This window comes from Mugil cephalus, chromosome 11 (genome assembly GCF_022458985.1).
Source record: "Mugil cephalus isolate CIBA_MC_2020 chromosome 11, CIBA_Mcephalus_1.1, whole genome shotgun sequence".
Lineage (NCBI taxonomy): Eukaryota > Metazoa > Chordata > Actinopteri > Mugiliformes > Mugilidae > Mugil > Mugil cephalus.
Window position 1 is genome coordinate 12,618,521 of NC_061780.1, and position 23,820 is coordinate 12,642,340.

Genomic DNA, 23,820 nt, shown 5'->3' on the forward strand with positions numbered 1-23,820 from the left:
ACAGCAGAAAATTACATAGTAGACGGCAATCTTTCAATGAAAATAACTGCTCTCTAATTTGTTGACTGCTTTAGTCAGAGAAGTGGACGGAACCCAGCACAGACCTAGGATTAAACATCCGACAGGAACATCCCCAAATTGCACTTATTTTTCTTAAGATTTTTTGTTTGTTTGTTTTAAATTAGTTTTTCAAATGTTAACATTCTCCTAATTCACCTGTTTGCACTAAAACAAATGGGAAAAGGTTATTATGCTATTATCTTACTGGTCCGGCCCACATGAGATCAAATTGGGCTGTATGTGGCCCCCAAACTGGAATGAGTTTGACGCCCCTGGAGAAGGGTACGAGAGTAGTCCTGTAGGGTGCACTGTGGGAGTGGAGCTGAATCAGTATGGTGCAGAGATTACTTTACGCACAATGGATAAAATAAATACAAAAGGGAACGCGCTGGATATAAATTTTTCAGCGGCGTTTCATGAGACTGAGCACCATCAACAGCGGCCCCTTGAGACGGACCCGGTGACCGGGCGGGCGGGCGGGATGTGCTTGAGGGTCCTCGTCAACTGCGCATGCGCCGTGTGACCCGTTGCGCGCCTGGTGCAGCTGCAGCTCCCTCTCAGCTCACTGCTCCACTTCCTGGCACAACATCACAATTATTTATTCGCCACAGAGCCCGGCGGACCTGCGCTTCCCCGGAGAGTTTTTGTCTGCCTCTGCACGGACAGAGCACGGACGGAGCACGGACGGATCTCCGCCGGGCCGGCCTCAGCCGCCGTGGGTCCCCGTAGGAAGGAAAGCGTCGGCGCTCCTGTGTGCTGGTGAGTACGTGAAGATAGACTCGGGGCGGTTGCTGTGCAGCTGCAGCTTCGTGGGTCGCGGTAGCTGTAGCTCGCTGCTACTCCTTTCTCCGGCCTTCCTCGGGAACGTGGCGGACCATCCCACGCTGGTGAGCTTTCACTAGCAGCCCCTCTGAGGTGCTCCAGGTAGCCTCGTAGTCTGTGCATGGAAGAGGCAAATGAAGAGACTAAAAAAAAAAAACATTAAAAAAAAACATGGCAGACAAACCTACACGAGCACCTCCGTAGCCCAGGACTGGAAGGGTGAAGGAGATTATATGTGACGGTAACCTTAAGTGTATCAGTATCGCTGTGTTGGTTTTCATTGTGGCCAGTATTGGCGAGCTACCGCACTCCTTTAATCTGGTGGTGACTGATTTCTCCTTCCAGCATCGCTCCTCGTTGTGTTGTATGTTTGTCACTGAGCTCTTTGTCAGATAATGCAAGGCGAGAATTGAGGGACCACCGATGTTCAGTATCCACAGGTTGAAGCCAGTGCTTTTTAAATTGGATTTGAATTTTTCATCAGGTGTCTTGAACAGTTCACGGAGCCCAAACTTGCCCCCAAATGACTCCCATCTTCAAAGACCGCAACGCTGCTTTACTCATGTGGTGCAGCAAAAACGATTAAAGTTCTTAATTAAAGCCAAGTCAAAAATTAAAAAAAAAAAAAAAAAACACGCGCCCTTTCGTTATCGCTTGTGTTACCTGGGGGATCTGAATGGATATACACCAATCAGCCACAACATTAAAACCACTGACAGGGGAAGTAAATAACATTGACCGTCTTGTGACAATATAGTGTTCTGCTACCTGGTGTTCATGTGGATGTTACTTACACATGTACCAACCGCTTAGACCAGTGCAAGCACCCCCACCTCATAGCAATGACACTCACTGATGGCAGCAGCTTAACACAGGCACACACACAAAAACGGTTTAGGAACGGCAAAAAAAAAAAAGCATGGAAAAATGGCACAAGATGATGACCCTGGCTCCAAATTCACTAGATCCTGAACTGATCAAGTATTTGTGGGATGCACTGGACAATCCTGTTCCACAGAGGCCCTTCCCCTCAACTCCTGGGACACAAAGGCCCCCACTAACGACTTTCAGTATGTTTGAATGCGCATGAATTATTGCTTTAATCCAGATCTGACTGAACAACTTAAGTGCATATAAAGTCGATGCTCTGACTAATATTGGAGTTGTCTTTATCCGACTGAGACACCCAGATAGTGCGATTGGAAACTGATTGTCACCTTAATCAGAGTTAATGCATGTGCACATGCTCCATGAGCATTACGCTGGCGTCTGACCCCCCCCCCCCCGAAACAAAAACATCCAGGAAAGGCAGTCGCAGAAGAAGAAGATAAAGAGAACCAGTAGAAGGGATAGCGTGCATCTTATCTGCACCACAAGTAGCGCCCACATTACATACGAGATTAGAAAAGCTGAACTATTCATCTTGTTGTTGTTTGAAATGCCGATCTGTCACGTGAACTACTCTAGTTGTTTATTATATGATGTATTCGTGCTGACAAACGATGGAAGACAGTAACCCTATGTCACTGAAAAAGGTCATTCCCCCTTATGGATGAAAACAAAGGAGAATTTACGGCATTGTGTATCGTTCTTCAAGCTCTTTAGATTTTCTCTGGTGGACAAAGATGGAAAGCTGTGGGACCCTGTCAGTGGATATGTGTACTCACTTTAAATAATGATGCTAATGTCATCAGAGTTGTTAGTTGTAATGTTAAAAGTTCAAAGTTCATGTTCAAAGGTCAAAGTAGTGAATGTTGATTCTGAACTGAACTGACAGTAGGTAACGACGGAGTTACGTTACTGTAGTGTGTTTTTTTAACAAAAGCGTTAGTGTTGGCTAAGCTTCACGCTGTATTTATGGCATGATTAATTTAACATTATGGAATGATTATGAATAGATGACAGACATCATACATGTTGCATGTTTGTCACTCCTGAATATTTCCGATTATCAAACATATTTAAATATAGGACAAAGATAACACAAGTAAACACATAATGCAGTTTTTAGATGAGGAATTATATTAAGGCAGAAAAAAAGCCAAACCTACATGGCCCTATGTGAAAAAGTGTTTTCACCCCCATGTTAATTTCCCTAGCCACACCCAGGCCTGATTTCTGCCACACTTGTTCTCAATCAAGAATCATTTAAATAGGACCTGCCTGACAAAGTAGACCAAAAGATCCCCAAAAGCTAGACATCATGCCAAGATCCGAAGAAATTCAGGTACAAATCAGTCTGGAAAAGGTTATAAAGTCATTTTTAAAGCTTTGGGACTCCAGCGAACCACAGTGAGAGCCATTATCCGCAAATGGAGAAAACATGGAACAGTGGCGAACCCTCCCAGGAGTGACCAGCCGAACAAAATTACCCCAAGAGTAATGATGACTCATCCAAGAGGTCACTAAAGACCCCGCAACAACATCCAAAGAACTGCAGGTCTCACTCGCCTCAGTTAAGGTCAGTGTTCATGACTCCTCCATAAGAAAGAGACTGAGTAAAAATGACTAGCATGGCAGAGCTCCAAGATGAAAACCACTGCTGAGCAGAAAGAACATAAAGGCTCGTCTCAGTATTACCAGAAAACATCTTGATGGTCCCCAAGACATTTGGGGAAAATACTCTGTGGACTGGTGTGTGTCCCATTATATCTGGCGTAAAAGTAACAGTGCATTTCAGAAAAAGAACATCATACCAGCAGTAAAATGTGGTGGTGGTAGTGTGATGGTCTGTGGCTGTGCATATACTGTATGCAGCAAAGATGTAAACTTCTGTAAGACTTTGTAATATATAGTATATGTGTGTATATATATATATATATATATATATATATCTTTAATTAGAGACTTTACCATAGAGGCTTTACAATATTTACCTCCGTTTATTAATTTAAAGGGATTTTAGTTGACCACTAAATCAAAAAATAGACGGCGACATGAATGGACAATGCATTTAATTGCATTTCAATTCAAAACAGTAGAAAAAAAATAGAAAATATCCCTGGCCAAAACTGAACAGATCTAAAGTTAGTTTCAGAACAGTATTAACCTTAAATAGTGAAAAATAAATATACAAAAAAAGCAACATAAAGTGCAATTTCTGCTTCTTTCTTCTTGTGGCAAAACGGCCGGAAATATCAATGGCAGGCTTAAATCTCTTTTGAACTTCAAGTGCCCTCAGCACAAATGATTTTGTTCATTAGGCTAAAACAGTTAGATCAACATTTTAGCACCAAAAAATAACAAACCCATTGACCTCGCATACCTCCATGCCCATTTCCTTCTCTTTCAGCCAGTTGCTTAGACAAACTAGCCTTTGCACCTTTTCAGAGCTCAAGGCAGCTCTCTTTTATGTTACTATGTGACCTGCAGGCAAGAACAGCCTCTCACATGGGGCGGGAGTGGCAGGGCTAACCAGATACTTGCGGGCCAGGACCAGCAGCTGTGGGTGGACGCTTGCTCGACTAAAGCACCACTGCAGTGGGCAGTCTGTCTCGCTGATGGCGGATTCTGCTCTGTACAAATGAATCAGGGTCTGAAGACAATGAAGAGAGAAGGAGGCTATTTTTCTTTTGCTGGCTCTTGTGTGGTGGTGTATTTACACTGGTCCTGCCACAGGGCCTCGAGGCTCGTCCAAACCACTTCGCACTCTCTCATGCAAGACACTTTAAATCCTTAAAGCGTGGGTAGAGCACAGTAGCCATCTTGAGCCATTCATGGTGGAGCGTAGCTACATGTCAGGATAAGTCCTTTGTGAATACAGTCTTGAATTTCACAGTGTAGTTTGAGTCATTATCGGAGACCTTCATGAAGTGGTGCAGAGAGCAGGTAAAACCACCAACTCCACTAAGGATCTCAATCGCTAATCTGCAGTAGACACTTCAGGAAACAAAAGTTGTTAGTTTACAAAATAACTGTCAACCATCGAGTTTTTTTTAATGAACAGTAACAACAAATCCCATTAAGAATAGATTATTATCATTTCACCAGCTCTGATGGACTTAATGTGACTAGCTTGTGCTTTTTTCTGTCTAAAGTTCTTTAGTTGATGAGAGATCACATCCAGTGTTGAATTCCACCTTGTGAAAACATCCTGTATGAGTGGCCCTTTTGCTTTCTTTTCCTGGTATTAGCAGGGTTGTGTTTCAAGCGACCCGCTATCTTGCGACATTTTGCCAATGCTTCACTGAAGCCACTATCCGCAAGGCTAACGGGGATTGTTCTTTGCAAGACGTGAGCAACACAAGGCATTGGGAGGCGTCTTGCTGCAGCCATCATGGTTTGTGTACTGTTCCAATTGTGGTGACCTTTCGTTGAATTCCCCCATTCCTCTGCCACCGAGACAAACGGGTCAGCGCAGTTGTCAGCATAACGGTGGTGTTTGGTGTTTGTGTTCTGCACAGTCAGGGCAAAAGACTATGACCCAGCTGTGACTTCGGCAATGTGTGTGGTGCCACCGACGTAATTAGATTTAGTCATGGAGATCCAGTGACCCCCAGTCAGAGCTGAAAGATCAGTTTTCTACAATGCATCCAATTTTGCTTGCTTTTCAGGATCGTAAAGCTGTCGAATTATGCACTGCAATTGAAAAGTTGGATCACATCGCTATCTGTCGCACGTTTTCTAACCCCTTATATTCTAGTTAGTTAGATAGTTTGGTCGACATTCCAGATTTGTGAGTTTCTTCAATGTTGACTTACTAATTTGTTTTCTGCACCTTTTATCTTATATAACAGGTGAATAGGTGGTGTACTTACCTGTGCACTACATTTTGTATGGTCTGGGTAAATTTTGACCCAGAACAAAAATTCCCTCCTAGAAAGTGTCTATACCAAATTATAAACTACAGATAGTTTAGAATGTTTAAATAGCCTATGTATTATTATTATTTTATGTTTTTGAACAGATGCTGCAAATTAATGTATTCTAAAAACCAAATTTGACCCATATATATACGTTGAGGTTTTAGATCCACCAGTCTGGGTCAAATCAAGGAAAATGGTGGTTTTAAGGAATCTTGAAACTGGCCATGTGGGATAGTAGCGACAGAGTTCAAGGAGGACTTTGACACCGTTTGTTTGCCCAGGTTCCCTCAGAGACAAACACCTCCTGGTCTTTGAAGGGGGACAGGAGAATCTCAATCTCAAATTTCCTTGCTTTTTGTGCTAAGTTCACAACGTAGCATGCCTTGACACAGATTTAAGATTCACTCCTGCAAGATCCCCCCCCCTCCCACCCAATTTGTGCCAATTTGTGCCAATTTGTGGGTGAATCCTCCATTACAAAGTCTTAGTACTGCATCAGTACTAAAAGAACACTGACTGGATAATAACTTTCAAATTTTACTATTTATATTTTGTTGGTGTACATATAGAAACATAAAATAACACATTGGTCATCAGAATAAAGATGTCAGTGCTATATACACGACTGTGCAAAAGTTTAAGTAAGGTGTGAAAAAATTTCTATAAACCAAGAATGCTTTCAGAAATATAAGTAATGATTGCTTATTTTTATCAATTTACAAAATAAAAAGTAAGCAAACAAAAGAAAAATCTAAATCACATCAACACTAGGCCTTACTTTCTCTTACCTTCAAACCAGCATCAGTTCTTATTGGTACACTTGCAGAAAGTCAGGGGTTTTGCAGAATTGTAGTCATGTGTTTGATCCGCCAATTATATCAAACGGGTGCTGTCGCTCATCAATATCACATGTAGGCTGAAACATTGTCGTTAACTGAACCAGAAACAACTGCGTAGGAGGCTTCAAACTGGGTGGGGAACAGCCCAACTCGGCTACCAATGTGTGGTTGTGGAAGACACTTTCACTATGGCAAGACTGAGCACAGCAACAAGACTCAAGGTTGTTATACTGCATCAGCAAGGTCTCTCCCAGACAAAGCAGACTGGTGTTTGAAGACCTGCTGTTCAAGCGCTTTTGAAAAAGCACAGCGAAACAGGCAACGTCGAGGATCGCAGAGGCAGTGGTCGGCCAAGGAAACTCAGTGCAGCAGATGACAAATCCAGCCCTCTGGTGAACAAACTGCCTTCTGCTACAGCCAAATATTTCAAATTTTTACTCATCAGTCCACGGCGCCTGCTGCCATTTTTCTGCGCCCCAGTTCCTACGTTTTTGTACGTAGTTGAGTAGCTTGGCCTTGTTTCCATGTCAGGGGTATGGATTTTTGGCTACAGCTCTTCCATGAAGACCACTTCTGGCCAGACTTCTGCAGACAGCAGATGAGTGTGCCTGGTTCCCACTGGTTTCTGCCAGTTCTGAGTCGATGGCACTGCTGGACATCTTCCCATTTCGAAGGGAAATAAGCTTGATGTGTTTTTCATCTGCTGAACTAAGTTTCCTTGGCCGACCACTGCATCTACAATCCTAAAAAAAAAATCCCTGAATTTTTGCAAGTGTTGTGCAAATTTTTCACCAAGATCTCACATCCCAAAGATTCTCAAAGGAGTTAAGGTCTGGACTCTGTGGTGGCCAGTCCATGTGTGAAAATATGCCTCATGCTCCCTAAACACACAATTTGAGCCCGATGAATCCTGACTTTGTCATCTTGGAATATATCCGTGCCATCAGGGAAGCAAAATGCATTTGTGGAATAACCTGGTCATTCAGTATATTAGAATATTATATGAGCAACTTCAGCTACCCCAGATCATAGCGCTGCCTCCACAGGCTAATACAATAGACACTGGGTTTGATGGGGGCGTCACTTCATCTGCCTCTCTTCTTACCCTGATGCGCCATCACCCTAGATCAGGGTAAATCTGAACTCATTAGACCACATAACCTTCTTCCATTGCTCCAGAGTCTAATCTTTATGCTCCAGCAAATTGAAGCCTTTTCCCCAGTTAGCCTCATTGATTAGTGGTTTTCTTTAGGCTGCACAGCTGTTTCTAATCCCCTGCGTTACCTTCGCATTGCACATGTGGAAATGCTCTTACTTTCACTGTTATCTCATAGCCACATAGCTCTGAGTTCTACTGTTGTTTTTCTTCAATGTTTTTTCACCAAACATATAAGTGATTGCTGATCACGATCAATCAGGATTTTTTTTTTTTGTCCGACCACATTTTTTCCTTAAAGACGATGGTACCCACTATCCTTCCAGTTTTTAATAATGTGTTGGACAGTTCTTAACCCAATTTTAAGTTGATACAGGCAAATGATTTGACCCAACTCAAACAGACTAAAATATTTTCCATGACCACAGGATGTGGTTACCTATTTGCTTAGTTAAATTTAAGTGGCGCCTTTTTTGGCCATAATTAGTGCACAATACTAGGTATTCATTATGTTATGCCTGATCGGTGTCGTTGTTCCTCCTCATACTAGTACAAGTTACAGAGCAAGCTGGAGTGATACACATACTGGAAGAGTGATTACAAACTGTCAACAGAAAAGTGTGTTTTAAAACTAATGCAGCTTGGTTCAGACAGTTGTGGTGTGGCTCTGCTCAGAGGCACGATCACAGCATCTCCGGTGTGCACAATTTTTTTTTGTAATGTTTTTTATTTCTTTTTTCACCGTCGTGAGGATTAAGTGCAAATGCACCTGATCATGCCAGTGGAAGTGGAGCTTAAATCTGCATCTGCTGGTTTGGATTCCATTTCTGCAGAGTGACTTGCTGGATTCGCTGACCACGTCTGGCTGCAGCTCTGTCCCTTTAAATAAGACCTGACGAGGCCTTGTCGCAGCAGGTCCATCCCGTGGCAGAGCTACTGTGGTAGTGGGGCTGTGGTTCTGCCCAGCTGCAGGAGAAGAGGCGGTGCTGACTGGTTCACGGAACAGTTCCAGGGTGAGCTGATTGGCACAGCTGTTGTGCACAGTCTAATCAGCCTTCTCTCTCTCTGTAACACAGTAGAGTGCCAGAAAATCTGCCAGAAGGCTCGCCAGACCTACAATGGCTTACCAACCTGAGCAGGATTCTTTACGTTAATGCTGCATGGTATGTACACCGCTCAATGCAAGACAGGAATGCACAGGTTTTTATTTTCATCACTTTTACATGTGGAAGCTGCTGTTATCCATAGGTTCTTCCTCAGCACAGACAGGATCCTGGAGACAGGATTGGTGCCACATGCAATTTTATTTTGTTCATCACATGGAAAACCTACACCACCACCACACACACCCCACAACATGAACAGTATTCTTTTAGTAATTCTGCTCAGGCGGACACGCCTCGGGCCTCAAGGTGTTTTAAGCTCTCTGGCAGAATTTCTAGGATCTGGCGCTGTTCTTCATGAGAGGCCACGCTTAACACTCCGTGCCAAAGAACTCTCCCTGGCACTTCTCCCTGAGCCAGTCTGTCCTAATCTCCCCTGCAGCAAGGCAAAACCACAACCTGCTACCACACTATTATTCTAGTGTCCTCATGTTCGAATTATTTTTCTAATGCATCTATATTTATGAAACCACAAAGAGGCACACTTAGCAGCAGAATCTCATATAAACATTAGGATGAATAAGGAAATCCTGTTGGTGTACACACACACACACGCACACACATTATTAAAAGGATTTATCTGTATTTGAAAAATGTCTTGAAAATGTTATTTGTAATTGTGACATTTTGTCTATGTTGTGTGTGATTTACAGAAATTCATCCTGCCTGACAAGAAGTGTATGTTTGGCTGCCCTGATGCTCGGATTACAAGGAACTGCGTCATCTACCAAAGTGTACCGCTGTGTGGCATGTTCAGCCACCTTCAATGGACTGGCCTCCCTGCTGGTCCACCAGGCAACCCATGCAAGTGCTTTCTCCAAGGCCTCCGCCTCCCCTCCGTTACAGACTAACAACGGCTCGAATGAAAAGCTGTTTGTAAGTACGGACTCCTCCAGCGCGCGCCCGAACCCACCGCTCCTGCCTGAGAGCCCTTCACCGTCCTTCTACATTTGTGATTGTGGAGAGGAATTTCAGGACTTTGGTCAGATGTTGGAGCATAAACGTTCACATACCTCTCAAATGCAGTTACTGCAGCCTTTGAATAATAATCTCCCCGTGAGATCTAGCTGTGATAAGGATTTTCCCACCCAACATGCGTCGTGCACTCCTGAAACCCAGTCAGGTTTAGTTCTCAGCTGCCCTTCTACCTCCAAGTCCCCTGCTGCTGAATTGCCCATATTAACAGCTCACAAAGCAGATGTAGGCCTGGAGGATGGGGTTGCCATGGTAACCAGCCCTCAAGGCCAGTGTACACCCCCTCGAGATGACGGTGAGAAGCAACTTCAGCACATGTCGACCGCAGCAGAGCAAATACAAGAGACTGTAGAGAACATGCATTTCCAGGAAAAAAACTATTCTGTTAATAGCAGCGAAGAGAGAGGGAATTTGCCCCAGAAGAACACCCTGATGAAGCTGCTGGCATCAGCTTACATGAAACGTTTTCCGCTTCCTCAGTCTCAGAATCGCAACGAAAACACGGTCGTCCCCAAGCAGGAAGTTGTGCCTGTTGATATAACCGCAGGAGCAAAATCGAAGGTGTCACCGGTCAACGATCACTCTATTGTGCAGCTGAGGCGACTGCTCACGAAACCTGGCATAAAAACAAAAGCTCCGTCCATTAGCAGAATACTGGAGTCCAGTAAGAAAAAGGTTGTCTCTCTAACTAAGACTCTATCGCCCGTTGTGGTCCTCGAGACGCGCCAAAAGCTCCTGGATCCTAGTGGTAAGGGTGCATACGGGAAATATCAATGTGGCCGCTGCCGTAGGGTCTTTCAGAACTTGAACAGATTGACTGAGCATCATTTTTTGCACAAAAAAGAGAGGATTAAATGTTGCCGTCGCTGCAAACAGCTGATTATTGGGTGGATGCCCTTGCCTGATAATCATGTATGTTCGGCATTAGGAAACAAGTCTATACAGCCATCAAACCCTTTAAAAAGCAAGTTTCCTTTTGCCCCCAAAATAATGCCATTTCATAGTCTCAACAGTAAAAGAAAAGTTTTCTTTTGTCCATTGTGCAAGCACAGCTATGCACGCAGGTGGAACCTCAAAAACCACAAGTGTCATGGTCCAGTGTCAGTCCTCTCTCGGCAGACTACTCCCTTAGTTCAGAAAATGCTATTACACAGGTCGAACAGTAATGCCAGAACTGATATAGACGGCGTTCATGCTGCAGCTCAGAAGAGTATTGCTGTGGGCACTGATCACATCAAGGTAGAGGTGACCTCTCCAAGCTCGGATGCCTCTGCAGTTTCACATTTGGCCTGGGCTCAACCTGCAAAACACTTCTCCCCATTCAGCCCCAAATCTTCCTTGATGGAAAACCCCAAGGATCCTTCTCTGTGTGGGATTTCACTCCAGCAGGGAGAAGAAAACAGCTGGGGCGCAGAATCACCCAGCCATGAAGACGCTAATGAAGGGCAGTGGACAATGCCCTTGGATGATGAAATGGAGGCGATTCATTCCACAGAGGAAGCTGGCGAGGACGAAGAAATGAAGACATCGATGTCAGTCGAACATGTAGAACTGGCACCCCAAGGCCTCCGCTATTTTGTCAGAGACGGCGTTCGACGTTACCCTTGTAATAGGTGTCAGAAAACCTATAGTCGAGCATCTACTTTGAGACGCCATCTGAGACTTTGTGGGTTTAGGCCACGTGCACTGGGCATTGTGACACAGAGTGTCAGTCAGAGCGCCACTACGCTCAATGCAAACTGTATGGAAAAACTGTTTGCCTGTTATGTATGCGGGAAAACCTTTAACCGCAAAGATAACATGATGGCTCACAGAAAGAAATGTCAGTTTCGACGAACGGTGTCAGATGTTGAAAGAGTGACCGCGCAGCCGAGCATGCCAGGCACTGCAACTACGGACTGTCAAACAAAGGAAGACGACGGAGGCAATTGGGGCATCATGTCACTACCCTCTGTGCTGCCAAGAAGAGTGACATGTGAGTGTGGGGTTGGATTTACGTCCCCGAGGTTACTCCTGGAGCATCTGCAGAAGCATGCGCAAGAATCGTACACATGTCCGACTTGCGGGGAGACTGTTAATTCTTGGGCGGACTACGAGGTTCATCTGCAGATCCATATGCATCCTCATCACCAGCTGCTGAAGGGACTACAGCCACAGCGATCCCAGCCTCTACTACTGCGATTTCAACAGCAGCAGGCGCCACCACCACCACCACCACCACCATCAAAATCCCCATCACCATCAGGGCATCAGTCTCCACAGAAACAACCAAACCCAGAGCCACTAATAAGTCTAACAAAAAAGCAGCAGCGCATTGTATGCACACGTTGCGGGAACACTTTTGCGACCCGCTGTTCCCTTCGAAGGCACATATCCTGGAATCGATGCAAAGGTGGACGGGTAACAAATCTGATCACAAATCCACCCAAAACGTACCACTGCTCCCACTGTAACTCTGACTTCCCCAACGCTATTAGTCTGATATTTCACCAGAGGAGTGGAGCTTGCAAGCCTGCCATCAAGCCCGTTCGTTGTCCTGTTTGTCTTCGCTGGTTTGGTACCGTGGACAGTTTGCAGAAACACCTGCTTACGCACAAACAGTCTGAATCATTTTCCTGCGATGTCTGTCAGGGCACATACCCAAACCTTAAATCGCTCAAAAACCACCGCAGGAGGATTCATCGAATCATGGCTGGAGACACACAGCCAAAAACACAAGAATAGCTCATTTCCCAGCAGAAGTACAAAAGTGGTGCAAATACGAAAATAACTAATTTTATTACACTTTTTTTTTCATATCTGACATCTTTTAGTGTAACTTTGCTGAAGTTACTTTGACATTGTACAGCTACATGAAATATTTAAGCAACTTTTACGTTTCATGTTAACTTGGCACTGTAAAAAGAAAACAGCAGCTTTTATTATACTGTAGGTTTTAGTTACAGTAATCTTCATATTATCTTCATTAGGCTCTACAGGATTATTAGTATTTGGTAGTTGCACTTTTATCACGGAATTGGTGGTGTAGCTTGTTGTTATTGGTGTTAATAAAAATACCAGTGTGTGAAACAATTTGTCGTGTTGGATTCAATATCTTACTTATAGGATTGAAAGAAGAAACTATTTACATTATTTAAAGATCACGTTTTATGAAAATGTTATCAGTGGATCACAACCGATTAAGATTTATGTGTCTCAAATGTAGACTTAATAATGGCGGTGAATAAAAGTATGTAATGCTATGTTAATAAATTCTTGTGAACAGTCTTAAGAATAGTGCATGTACACTACAGTTCATTAAGTTTATCAGCCGCTGTCTGAAGATGCAAATCTAAGAAAAAAAAAAAAGTTATACTGTGATTTTCTTTATTTGAGATTAACATTTCATGGTCAACAATAAAAATGCACACGGATGGTCCGTGTAACGCATAGACTCTACCCGGAGAAAGGCCTGAGTTTCCCGTTGAACTTCGGAAGAAGCGCCGGTATGTCGAGCCGGAGCCAAAGTGAAAGAGCGGAGAAGGAGGTTAAGACCGGCGGTGCCATCTGTGCTCCTGGGGGAGCGTGGGGTCTTTGGCAGTCGAGATGGGAGTGAGCCGTGAGCATCGTGATTGCGTGCGGACTTCCCGGACCACAGTGCGTAGACTGCGGATGGATGGAGACAGGCCCCTGGGTGTTGGAGTTTACTTCGCTTCCTCGGCGGACCAGATCCACGCCACTGTTGCCATGCAACAGCCGGATCGCCTCAGGCACTGTTTTTCTACACTATTTTGGTAAATATGTTCATATGGTTTTTGCTTCGGCTATTTTCTATTATTTTTTTTTATTTATTTATTTATTTATTTTTACAAGATATTACTTATATATATTATTATTATTTAAGTGCTACCACTGACTCTTCAACTATCTGTAGAAGAAATGTTGCTGTTCATACTCCAGGCCACAAGGGGGAGGGGCGCTACTGTGGCGCTGTTTGCCAGCAATCACAATACACCAACAGAAGAAGAAAAAGGTTTTTTTTTTTTTTTTTTTTTTTTTTTCCTTCTCTTGTCTTTTGGTGGGGCTAACAAGCTAACAGCTATGTGCTCATACTAAACACCGGCGTGTGAACCCGACTGTGAATGTTTCACGAATTGACAATGGACACATTTTTAGTGTTCCCTAAGGAGGTGTCAAACTGTTAATACGACGCCACACTGATTTTCTTGTGAAGGTAAGCTGACGATGTGGTTTGTGAGCTAGTTGAGGCTAACGTTAGCATTGTAGATTGGAGCGAGTGAAGCGCGCGTTTCCCAAAATAATGTTGTACATGGTGAAGCGTGACTGGCTGATGCCATTCCCCCATAAATATAACTGTAAATATATGTGGTTATGATTTTTTATAGTTGATGAGCAACAATATAATTCGCTTGGATGATCCTGCGGCTTGTATTTCACAGCCCACCGAGAGTATAGTAAATTATTGGGTAAGAGTTATTTAGCTAGTCAGAAGTTTGAATTTGCTTTGAGAGACAATCAAAACACCTAATAAGTTCAACGGCAGCATTAACCTTGAATAATACACCCGATAGCTTATCAAACTGTTCATTTTCGCCAGGTAGCTGCTAGCATAATGGCATCTTTCCGCCCAGTGTTGTTCACAAGTACATATTGCTTATAACATTTTCCAGATTCACTTATATGCTCTTTGTGGTTGCATTAATTACAAATCCTGTTCAATTTGCAGTTACGTTGCGGCAGTGAGCTCCATGTCAACCTTGCACACACCCATGCCCAGCCGGATCATGGAGAGCATGAGGCACAGACGGGAAAATATCGTGAAGGGAGTCTCAAGCTCGAACTTGATGAACGACAGACGGATTTGCTTCAGCTGTGATCAGATATTTGCAACTCAGAAGTGTCTGGAGGAACATGTGTGTACCTGTGCTAGTTTCATCTGCTCCTGTGGAACCGAGTTTGCAGAATACAAGGACATGCTGGAGCACAGCACTAAACACGAACCGGGGCATCAAGTGCTTGATCATGAGACAATAAGGAAGCGCAGAATTGAGAGGTGCAGAGAAGAGGAGGAGAAGTTGAAAAGATTAAGGCAAGGTGATGTTGTCTGGAAGATGCCCAAATTGCCTAACATGACATCAGTTTCATTGCCAGTGAAGTCTGCCCTACAAGGAACCATGCAGCCAGGGCCGATTTCACAAGTCCCTGGGTTGCTCCCAAATCCCATCCCCTCATCAACAGAAATGCAGAATATTTTTGCAAGTGTTGGCGCGCCAACAGTGGATCTGTGGACACTTTATCAACCTGTTGTATTGGTGCAGACTGTACGCATGTTTAGCAAGAAAAGGCCTTACACTTGTGGTAAATGTGGGCAGGGTTTTATGACGAAAGCCTCCCTCGTCTCACACCACAGCTCCCATGTCACAGATAAAATTTCTGGCTGTATAGGATGTGGGTTGCTGCTTTCCAGCAAGAAGCTAGTGCCTCGCTTCCATATTTGTAACTCGCCACACAATGTGACCAAATTGAAACTTATCACTGCGAAACCACCGGGTTTCAAGGCACCAAATGAAGTCAGTATCAACAGGATCGCAAGACCCCAGGGGCTCCCTTTGTCTTCCTCTCTTCAGTGGAAAAGCCAGAAGCATAGTGCAGCCGGTAAAGGGAGTCAAGTGCGCCCTGTCACATCCACCCTGCAGTTGAAAGATCAGAATCTCACAACATACAACAAACACATGTTTCCTCTCAATGCTTCTGTATACACTCCCATAAACTCTGCATCGGCCGTACTGGGCAAACCTACCGAGACATCATCTGCATCTAATGAAGTTACATGCCGAGTCTGTCATATTTCTTTTGAAACACCTCAGATGCTTCAAAGACACAAGTGCATCATGGCACGAGAGTTCATGGCTCAGCACAGGCGAGGTGGCAGACAGCATTGCAAACTTCAGAGGATGACACCAGTGGCACGTCCAAATCTTGCTCAAATGAATGGTCAGATAAAACTTGGGGTTCCCCCTTCTTTGGGTATAAATAAGAACCGTGTCATGTCTCTTGGTCTGGACAGAGGGCAGGGGGTGGGTCCCGTCCGTGATAAAACAGGAGTGGATGATGATGGCGATGATGATGATTGTTACATTGTTGAAAATGGACCAGAAAAACCTGCTGAGGTTATTTACCAAGTAACCTCATCTGTCCCCATCAAGACTTGACAAGAGTAGGGAGCCACATCTAGCTTGCATGTCACATGTGATGCAGGTTATGGACCAAATGCATAGAGGCGGCAGTCTCCTTGTTGAATGGCATCTGCTTCATTACACAGGGACGCAGTGCCTGCTGGCTTTTTCCAAACAACTGAAAAGATAGGGATGCTTAGAATTATTAGTTACGACAAACATGCGTCTATTTAAGATGAATTTTTTTAAAGTAAATCTTGCCTTCCCTGGAGTATGATGTTGTTGTCCTTGCAGTGGGTATAGAGAATTTAAGTCAGTACAGTTAATTATTGAAATGTGTGGGCATGGTTTAACCATATTTGGTGGGATAACCAGGTACTGTAAAATAGTTTTTGTTTTGTTAATGGGTTAGTATGATCAGAGTGTGTTGTGAAGCTGTGGGGGGGTTGGCCACAATATGCCACATGCGTGTTCTTATCAGCTTTGTCAGACCATACAAATACAGTATATGATGTATTAAACTATATTTTCAAACCCGCTGTCTGTGTTCATGATAACGTACTGTACAGTTGATATTATTGGCAAGCACAATCTCTTGACCTGTAGCAGAGTGCAGCTATTTAGTGCATTTGTGATGCATAAATAGCACTTTATTGTTCATGACAACTAAGAATATGACAGAAGATTGTAAAATAAAAGGTATAATTAGAACATAACAGTTCAGTTATGAGAGTGTTTGATGACAAAAAAAAATAGGGGGGGAAATTATGAATCTCCTGGAGCAGCAATCTGTTTTTAATAGTACAAAATATTTCTGTAATTTATCCTGTGTATTCATCTGGAATTCAGATTTTGAACATCCTTCTCAACGAGGTACATCTTCTGTCAATGACAGCTCTGTCTTCCTGAGTCATTGGCTCGGGGTGTGTCGTGTTTGGCTCCAGCAGAGGGCTCCGTTTCCCTCAAATCAAAGCGGGGCGCTGCTTCGTGTCCATTGATGATGACGTAAACATCCATGACAGGCGTGCAAGTGGCGTTCACGTACCTGCTCTGTGTGTAATCCCAAAATTGTATATGGACATCAAACCAACGAAATCGTCTATTCTTTATTTTAGGAGGAATCATTCTAAAAACAGATACCCATTTCAGATATTTACAGTTCGTACACGTGGCACTGATTCACTCAGCTTAAACAACACTGACAGCACTGAGTTGAATAAGATGGGTAGTAAACTCCCTCTCTGAATTTAAGGTACGTGTTGCTTTTTTTTTTTTTTTACCATCATCCCAGACTTAAATGCAGTGCCTGATACAGATACTCACGTTGACGAGGGACGTCTCGTTTGTGGCATTTACTTTTTTTTTTGCAACTCTGATTAATTTTCCCATTGCACCTGAAGTGTCCACTCTCGCTCGGCGTGCTCGCCACTTTTTCGTGCGTCTTTGTGTGTGAACACCGTGCGGCTCACTCCTGCAAACTGCTCGGAGAGGACGAGAAAGCCGGGCCCACGTTGGCAGATGAGCTCCAGGGCCAATGCACCGCTGTAAAAGTCACAAAACAGCCACGCAGCGGCAGGTTATGTCAGGGTTTAGTTAGCCGGAGCTAGCTAGTTGATGCAGCGGTCAGTGTATGGCTACGCAGAAACCAGTCCCGACTTTCTCCCACGCAGGCAAGCGCTTTGTGTTTACTACCACCCGTCACATTTAACGAATAGCCTTCAAACGCGTTATTTGCCACTACGAAAGTCGCATGAGCTGATACCGCAGTGGAGAATTTTGTTCTTGTGGCCTGTGAGTTTCCGTGGCTATCTGTCTGGCCTACCGAACGAGAACGCCTAACTTACATGGTTATCCTTTTGTAGCTTTTGATTATTACAGGTAGCTGCACGCTGGAGTCATATGTGCTTAAAATACAACCGGTGGGGACACGGTTACGTGCATATATGGGTTCAAGTAAGAGTCTAGATGAAAATGCAGCTGATCATGTATCTAATTAGTCTCCATCAGGTGATGTGTGTCTGCAGGAGAAAAGAAAGGCGCACAGACAGTAGCGGTCACTGCATGTCAAAAAGAGCCTAGGCTTTTCTTGTTCTTTTCTTTTTTTGTGCAATGCATGCTTCAAGTACATACACACCTAGTGTCACACAAACTACAGCCCCATAGTTTGCACCAGGTCATGTAAAATAAGTGTGTTGTTAGAGGTAAAAGTGGGGAAAATACGCTTGGGCTTCCCAGTTTAACTATTTAAAGTTTTAAATAAGTGGACTTAAATATTCCCTGTAAAATTAATATAGTTTGAACTGTACCCCCTTCACTTTTGCCCATTTTTCCCCATCATTTGCCATTTGTGATTATAGACACCAGCTATCTGTGGGCAGTGATATAGCTTTTGGTGCTGGAACTCATTTCATATAGTACCTAAACAGCTTGGCTGAGTATTTATGTGTTTATTATGTGAAACTCTTTCTTCAACTGCGGTGTAATATTGGGTAAGATAGAAAGGGTTAATGAAAACTTAGGGTGCTCCAAGGCATTCAGGAAGGATCTTCTCAAGCTCAACAGTTTTGTATACAACTGTTTGCACTGTTTTGATTAGGAAATCAGGCTTTCAGTATGACAAAGTAGCGTGTGTTAATTGGCCAACAATCCAGATTGAGATTTGCAGTTCAGTGTAGACGCCTGAGTCGGTACAAGTCATTATGAAAACCCAACACGGCATGTTTTATACACAATTTCAATTTTCAAACTGGTAGAATGAAGCCACGCTTCGATAGCCTTTTGCCTTACACCTCCTTGTGGCTGTTTAATCCACAGACTCTTGACATGGGGAGTAAAATGTCCTTCAACAGAGGAGGCAGTGACCAAAATACAGTCTCTGAATTTACTTCTGTGACACCTGATCCTCGCAGTCCCATTCATGACCCTTCGGACTGTAAGCAGGTAGCCAGTGAGAAAGACGAACAGACCCCAAAATCTGCGCTGTGTTACAGTGAACTGCCAAATTTAGAAACGGACCAGTCAAGGACGCATTGAAATGACGATGCTATGCTTTTATAGGCCATATGGCAGCTTTGAATGTATGTACATGCATGCGCATATTTAACTATACAATTTGATTCTAATGCGATTGGTTTATATATGTCAAGAAAGCTTGATTAAATGATGGAGAGATTTTGTGTTTCATAATCGGGGGCCCACATCCTTTTGTTTCTGCTACTCCTTCAATAAGCATGCTTTTGTGTGCATAATAAGCTTATTTTGTGTTTTTAACACAACTATTCACGAATTAATGATAGTACATTTTTGTCTTCCAAAGATTCCTGAACATAAGACACGCAGTGAGGAAAACCTGGACTCGAGATGGGGAGACGGACTGAAAGCAGCAGAGCGGGATCGGGGCGCCCTCGAATCCCAGTCGCCTGGGCGCCTGGAGTCTGATGGCCGAGTCAACTCGGAAACAGTTGGGGGAACAAATTCTCGACTGAGTGAACACTTGTCAGCGCAGGTAAAAATGGAAGCAGAGTCTCAAATGACCCCTGGGAGCCTTTGCAGCTCCACAACTGACCATCAAGGGAAGCCCAAGGAGGTCCACAGAAGACGCGGGAGGCCTCGTAAAATGGGGCCGCGGCGGATCGGGGGCAAAAGGGGCCCGGACACCGCCGAGCTCGATGCAGTTCAACACAAGGAGGTCAGCACCACCATACCTTTGCCAACCCGTCTAGAAAACCACAACAGTGAGGGTTCGCCTAACGCCGCAGATGATCACTTAATTAGTAATTCACATAATAATGTGATGTCCGGAGTTTGTGCTGTCCCGGATGACAAAGTAGAAGGTGGTGCCCCATTGCTGCCAAGAAAAAAAAGAGGTCGGCCAAAAAAAACAGCTTTTCAGAGTATAGCTTCTGAGGCTGCTGCTGCCAGGACTCCAGCGTCTTCTACTCGTGCCATGAATTTTAGTGGCCCTGCACGGAGACTCAGGAGTAGAGGGGAGCAGCATCCCTCAGAAGAAAAGTCCCCGAGCATGGAAGGCCTCAAGCAAAGTGAACAGACTCCCGTAGGAAGTATAAAGACAGACAGATTTGAAGGTGTCAAAAGAAGAAGGCATAAGGTGCACCCTGATCTGCAAATTCCAGCAAAGGTGTCCCAGCTGGAAGAGTCCCAAGAGGCCTCTTTAGTGTTGAGCAATGACAGAGATTGTGTGGGGAGAGCAGATGCAGATAAGCAGGTGGAACTGAACGCTGACAAACAAGAGACTGACACGGACGGAAAAAAGGTCTGCCAGGTTTCCCTGCAGTGTGGTGAAGGACAAGAGCAGCAGACACAACATAAAGACAGTGATACGTTGCCACAAAATAATTGCCCACCAGAACTTGACTTGGTTCTTTCAGACGGATGTAAAACCTTAGACTTGGTAAGTCCTGCTCAGACTGATTATGCTCAAATAAAGCAGTCAAAGGACATTAATGTCAGCGAGGAGTCACAGTCAAAAACCCCTGATTGCTTAGGGATCACAAATGCAGAGTTGCAGGCGGCAGAGCCCTCAATGACAGATACAGTAACATGCTCTAAACAAACACCTAAAACTGTTGTGAAGAGTGAGAACGTAGAGATGGAGCTGGATCATTTAAATCCCGTGCCACAGTCAAGTATTCCCAAATCCAATCAGTGCACTGCCAAAACCACAGTTAAATCTGAGAGCCCAAACCGTCAGCGAAACACTTTTAGGTGCAAGAAAGGCGGTAAGAGAAAGAGGAGGATAAAAAATGTTTTGTTACAGAAAGACCATCTTTTAGAGAGGCACGAAGCAAGCGTCGACACGAAGGAAGAAACCAGCTGCGTTGACGTGGATAAAAACGTCGGCTCAGATGTCGACGCGGAGATCATTTATACTAAAAGAGGGAATAAAACACTGTTGAAATGTAGTTTCTGTGGTCGTACATTTAAGTTCCTGTCTCAATTCGTAATTCATCAGCGCATTCACACTGGAGAAAGGCCTTTCAAATGCGATGAGTGCGGCAAAGGTTTTAGCAAGAACTCAAACCTAAACCTCCATCTCAAGACGCACAGAAAGAGTAACATGTATCAGAAATGTCAGCAGTGCAAGATTAAATTCTCTTCCGCCGAGTACGCCTCTCACATGGAGACGCATGCGCTAGAGCTGCACCAGGAGGACAAGAACAACAACTATGAAAGACGGCGCGTAGCAGGCGTCTACGAAAACAGCCGTGAACTTCATAAAGCAGTCGCGCCAGTGAAGAAAGAAAAAAAGGTTTGCCAGTACTGCGGTAAAACGTTCCCCTTTCAGTCCGCCCTCATAAGACATGTCCGCGTCCACACGGGAGAGAAGCCCTACAAGTGCGACATATGCGGCAAAGCTTTCGGTCAAGCCTATTTCCTCCGCGTTCACGAGCTCACACACTGGTCCGTGAAGCGCTACAACTGCACTCGCTGCGAAAAGTCCTTCGCTCACTATAGCAATGCAAAGAATCACACATGTAGGCCCCTAGGGAACGGTGAGGATTTACAACTCAACAGACCCATGAAGCCTTCACTAACCTACACATGCCACATCTGCAAGAACGTTTTTGACCATCTGCAGGAGTTCAACAGCCACATGAGAGACCACACCGGCGCAAAGCTTTATCGCTGCTTGTATTGTGACAAGCTTTTCGGTGTGCTGTCTGAATTTAACAACCATCGCAGTCAGTGCAAAGTAGAAAGATATAATTCCAACGCTCCGATAAAGGAGGAAGAGACCATGTCGTTGATCGAGTACATAGTGCCCGGTGGTAGGTGGGCTGCGGGACACAATTCAGGTTCAATCTCGGCCGCAAATTGCGAAACTAGGGCAACGCAATCGGAGTCGAGCCACAAGAAAATCCCCGCCAACTTAAAGAAGCCGTTCCAGTCCGTTATACCCGCTCACCATCTCTCGCACCTCGTGTCAAAGTTAAACCAGCTAGATAATAGGTCCGACCCCAGGAAATATCTGTGTCCGAGCTGCGGGCGGCTGTTCAGGCACATGGGCAGGCTCCGAGCCCACATGCTCACGCACTCCCCGGGTCAGAGTTACACCTGTGCCTGTTGTGGCAAGACGCTCGGAAATTGGCAGAAACTGTGGCACCACCAGAGAATCCACCGTCAGAGACGTGGGCGCTTCACTTGTCCTCAGTGCGGGAAAGGCTTTCGGTTCGTTGCGGTTTATAAAAAACACATGAGCGAGCACCCGGAGTTCCAGTGGGTTCAAGTCAGGCCTAAGAAAGTGTTCCTGCCTTATCAGTGTGACCAGTGTAGAGACAGCTTTAAGACTCTAGACATGCTCTTCAGCCATCAGCTCTGCCATTCCTCCTATCAAGACATACACAAGGACTCTGATTTTGATTTATTCTTAGATGATCATAACACCCAGGCAAACAAGAAAATGCTTGGTCTTCCCATGGACCACGACATAGAAATGTCTTACACCTTCCCAGAAGGAAACGACTCCCCTCTAAACGCCTTATCCAAACATCCAGACCCAGTTAGTCAAGAGTCATCTCTAGTGCCCATGATCCCTGTTGTACATAGTCCGACTCCTGACTTGGGTAATTCTTCCCAGCATCCCAGTCCACATCCCAGGGCGCATTTGAGTGAAGAAAGACAGGCAGTTTGTGACAGAATATACAAAAATGTACCTGGAAGATCCGTTACACCATTAAGAACTGTGAAAAGTCCGAGCATTTCAAACGAAGGGTCTTCAGATGGTGTTAAGTGCGCAGTTTGTGGAAGTGCGTATCCAACCATTTCAGACCTTTTCAACCATTATTTGGAGCATGCGAGAGGCCAAGTGTAAAAACCTTTAATGGAAACATGGTGGGCCTTTGGATATGTGCATCAATACATTGGACAGTGTTTGTAGCCCTTAAATAACCAACATTAAAATGTTGATATTCGCCTGGAAAACTTGAGGAAGGTATAAGGAATTGGAAGATTTGTTTATCCGTGTATGTTGAAATTTGTTGTGCTTGTGTTAGCAGCTTCAGATAGAAACCACTGACCTTCCAGGTTCTGTAATTCCATTTTTGACACTTTAAGATGAACGGAATAAATAGTAGAAGGTACTACATCCCAGTTTGATGCAGATGGATTGTGCCAAAGTGTACTGCAGCTCAAGATTTGTTTTTTTTTTTTTATATTGAGTGCATTGATGTTTAAACCTACGCGGCCTTTTGTAATAATATAATTGGCTTTATGGCAGTTCTTATGGGTAAAGAAACTTTACCAACAGATGAACGGTATAACTAATTAAGTTCAAAGGCGAATGTTCAGCAACGGTCAAACAGTTTTACCTCATCGTGAGGCCTTTATTTAATTTATAACCACTACATTTAAGGTAAAATGGTGCAGATATTTTTATACCCTAAAGTCAAAACTGTCAACAGAAGACTGATTTCAAATTCATTTTGGTCTTCAGCAAGGACATGTATCAGCACTCAGTATTTACTTTTCAGACGTGAATGTCACCTTTGTTCATGCTTGTCACATTGTGGACTCATTCTGAAATTGTGTGACAAAAACACATTCTTAAACTGTTTTACCAAGCATGTTATTATTGTTCTCTGCTTTTGGATAAGACAACACTTTCATCCTTATTATGATGGAATGGAATTATCAAGAAGTTAAAATCAAAAAACAAAAAAACATTTCAAAAGGTGTTTCAAAGAAGGATGCATTGATCTGTTGTAGATAATACACTATAGTTTGTCTTAAAATTAATAAAGTCACTTTTTTATTCATATTACGTTGTGTCTGTCATTTTTTAGAATGAAACATGAGATGTGAAAG

General features: G+C 44.0%; 3 protein-coding genes and 1 long non-coding RNA gene across 6 annotated transcripts; 3 read left to right on the top strand and 1 right to left on the bottom strand.

Moving 5' to 3' along the window:
* The first annotated feature begins 527 nt into the window (after positions 1-527).
* Positions 528-12,892, top strand: im:7147486 (zinc finger protein 208). 2 transcript variants are annotated; one of them, XM_047599206.1, is made up of 3 exons: positions 528-819; positions 8,759-8,845; positions 9,499-12,892. In XM_047599206.1, exon 3 carries the CDS (start codon positions 9,542-9,544, stop codon positions 12,542-12,544), a length of 3,003 nt encoding a protein of 1,000 aa, XP_047455162.1. In that variant the 5' UTR covers positions 528-819; positions 8,759-8,845; positions 9,499-9,541; the 3' UTR covers positions 12,545-12,892. The 2 variants fall into 2 exon arrangements, with proteins under 2 accessions (XP_047455162.1, XP_047455163.1); XM_047599207.1 differs by lacking the exon at positions 8,759-8,845.
* A 962-nt stretch (positions 12,893-13,854) lies between these two features.
* On the top strand, positions 13,855-16,535 carry LOC125017011 (zinc finger protein 777-like). The gene is made up of 2 exons (XM_047599834.1): positions 13,855-14,033; positions 14,547-16,535. Exon 2 carries the CDS (start codon positions 14,569-14,571, stop codon positions 16,030-16,032), a length of 1,464 nt encoding a protein of 487 aa, XP_047455790.1. The 5' UTR covers positions 13,855-14,033; positions 14,547-14,568; the 3' UTR covers positions 16,033-16,535.
* A 235-nt stretch (positions 16,536-16,770) lies between these two features.
* Positions 16,771-17,660, bottom strand: LOC125016497. Its single transcript, XR_007113694.1, has 2 exons — positions 17,320-17,660; positions 16,771-17,046 (listed from the first exon to the last, which is right to left on the bottom strand). It is a non-coding gene; the product is annotated as an uncharacterized LOC125016497 (long non-coding RNA).
* On the top strand, positions 17,154-23,773 carry si:dkeyp-84f3.9 (zinc finger protein 184). Of its 2 annotated transcripts, none has more exons than XM_047599005.1 (2): positions 17,154-17,248; positions 19,313-23,773. In XM_047599005.1, exon 2 carries the CDS (start codon positions 19,508-19,510, stop codon positions 22,826-22,828), a length of 3,321 nt encoding a protein of 1,106 aa, XP_047454961.1. In that variant the 5' UTR covers positions 17,154-17,248; positions 19,313-19,507; the 3' UTR covers positions 22,829-23,773. The 2 variants fall into 2 exon arrangements, with proteins under 2 accessions (XP_047454961.1, XP_047454960.1); XM_047599004.1 differs by lacking the exon at positions 17,154-17,248 and adding an exon at positions 17,681-18,936.
* Positions 23,774-23,820: the final 47 nt, after the last annotated feature.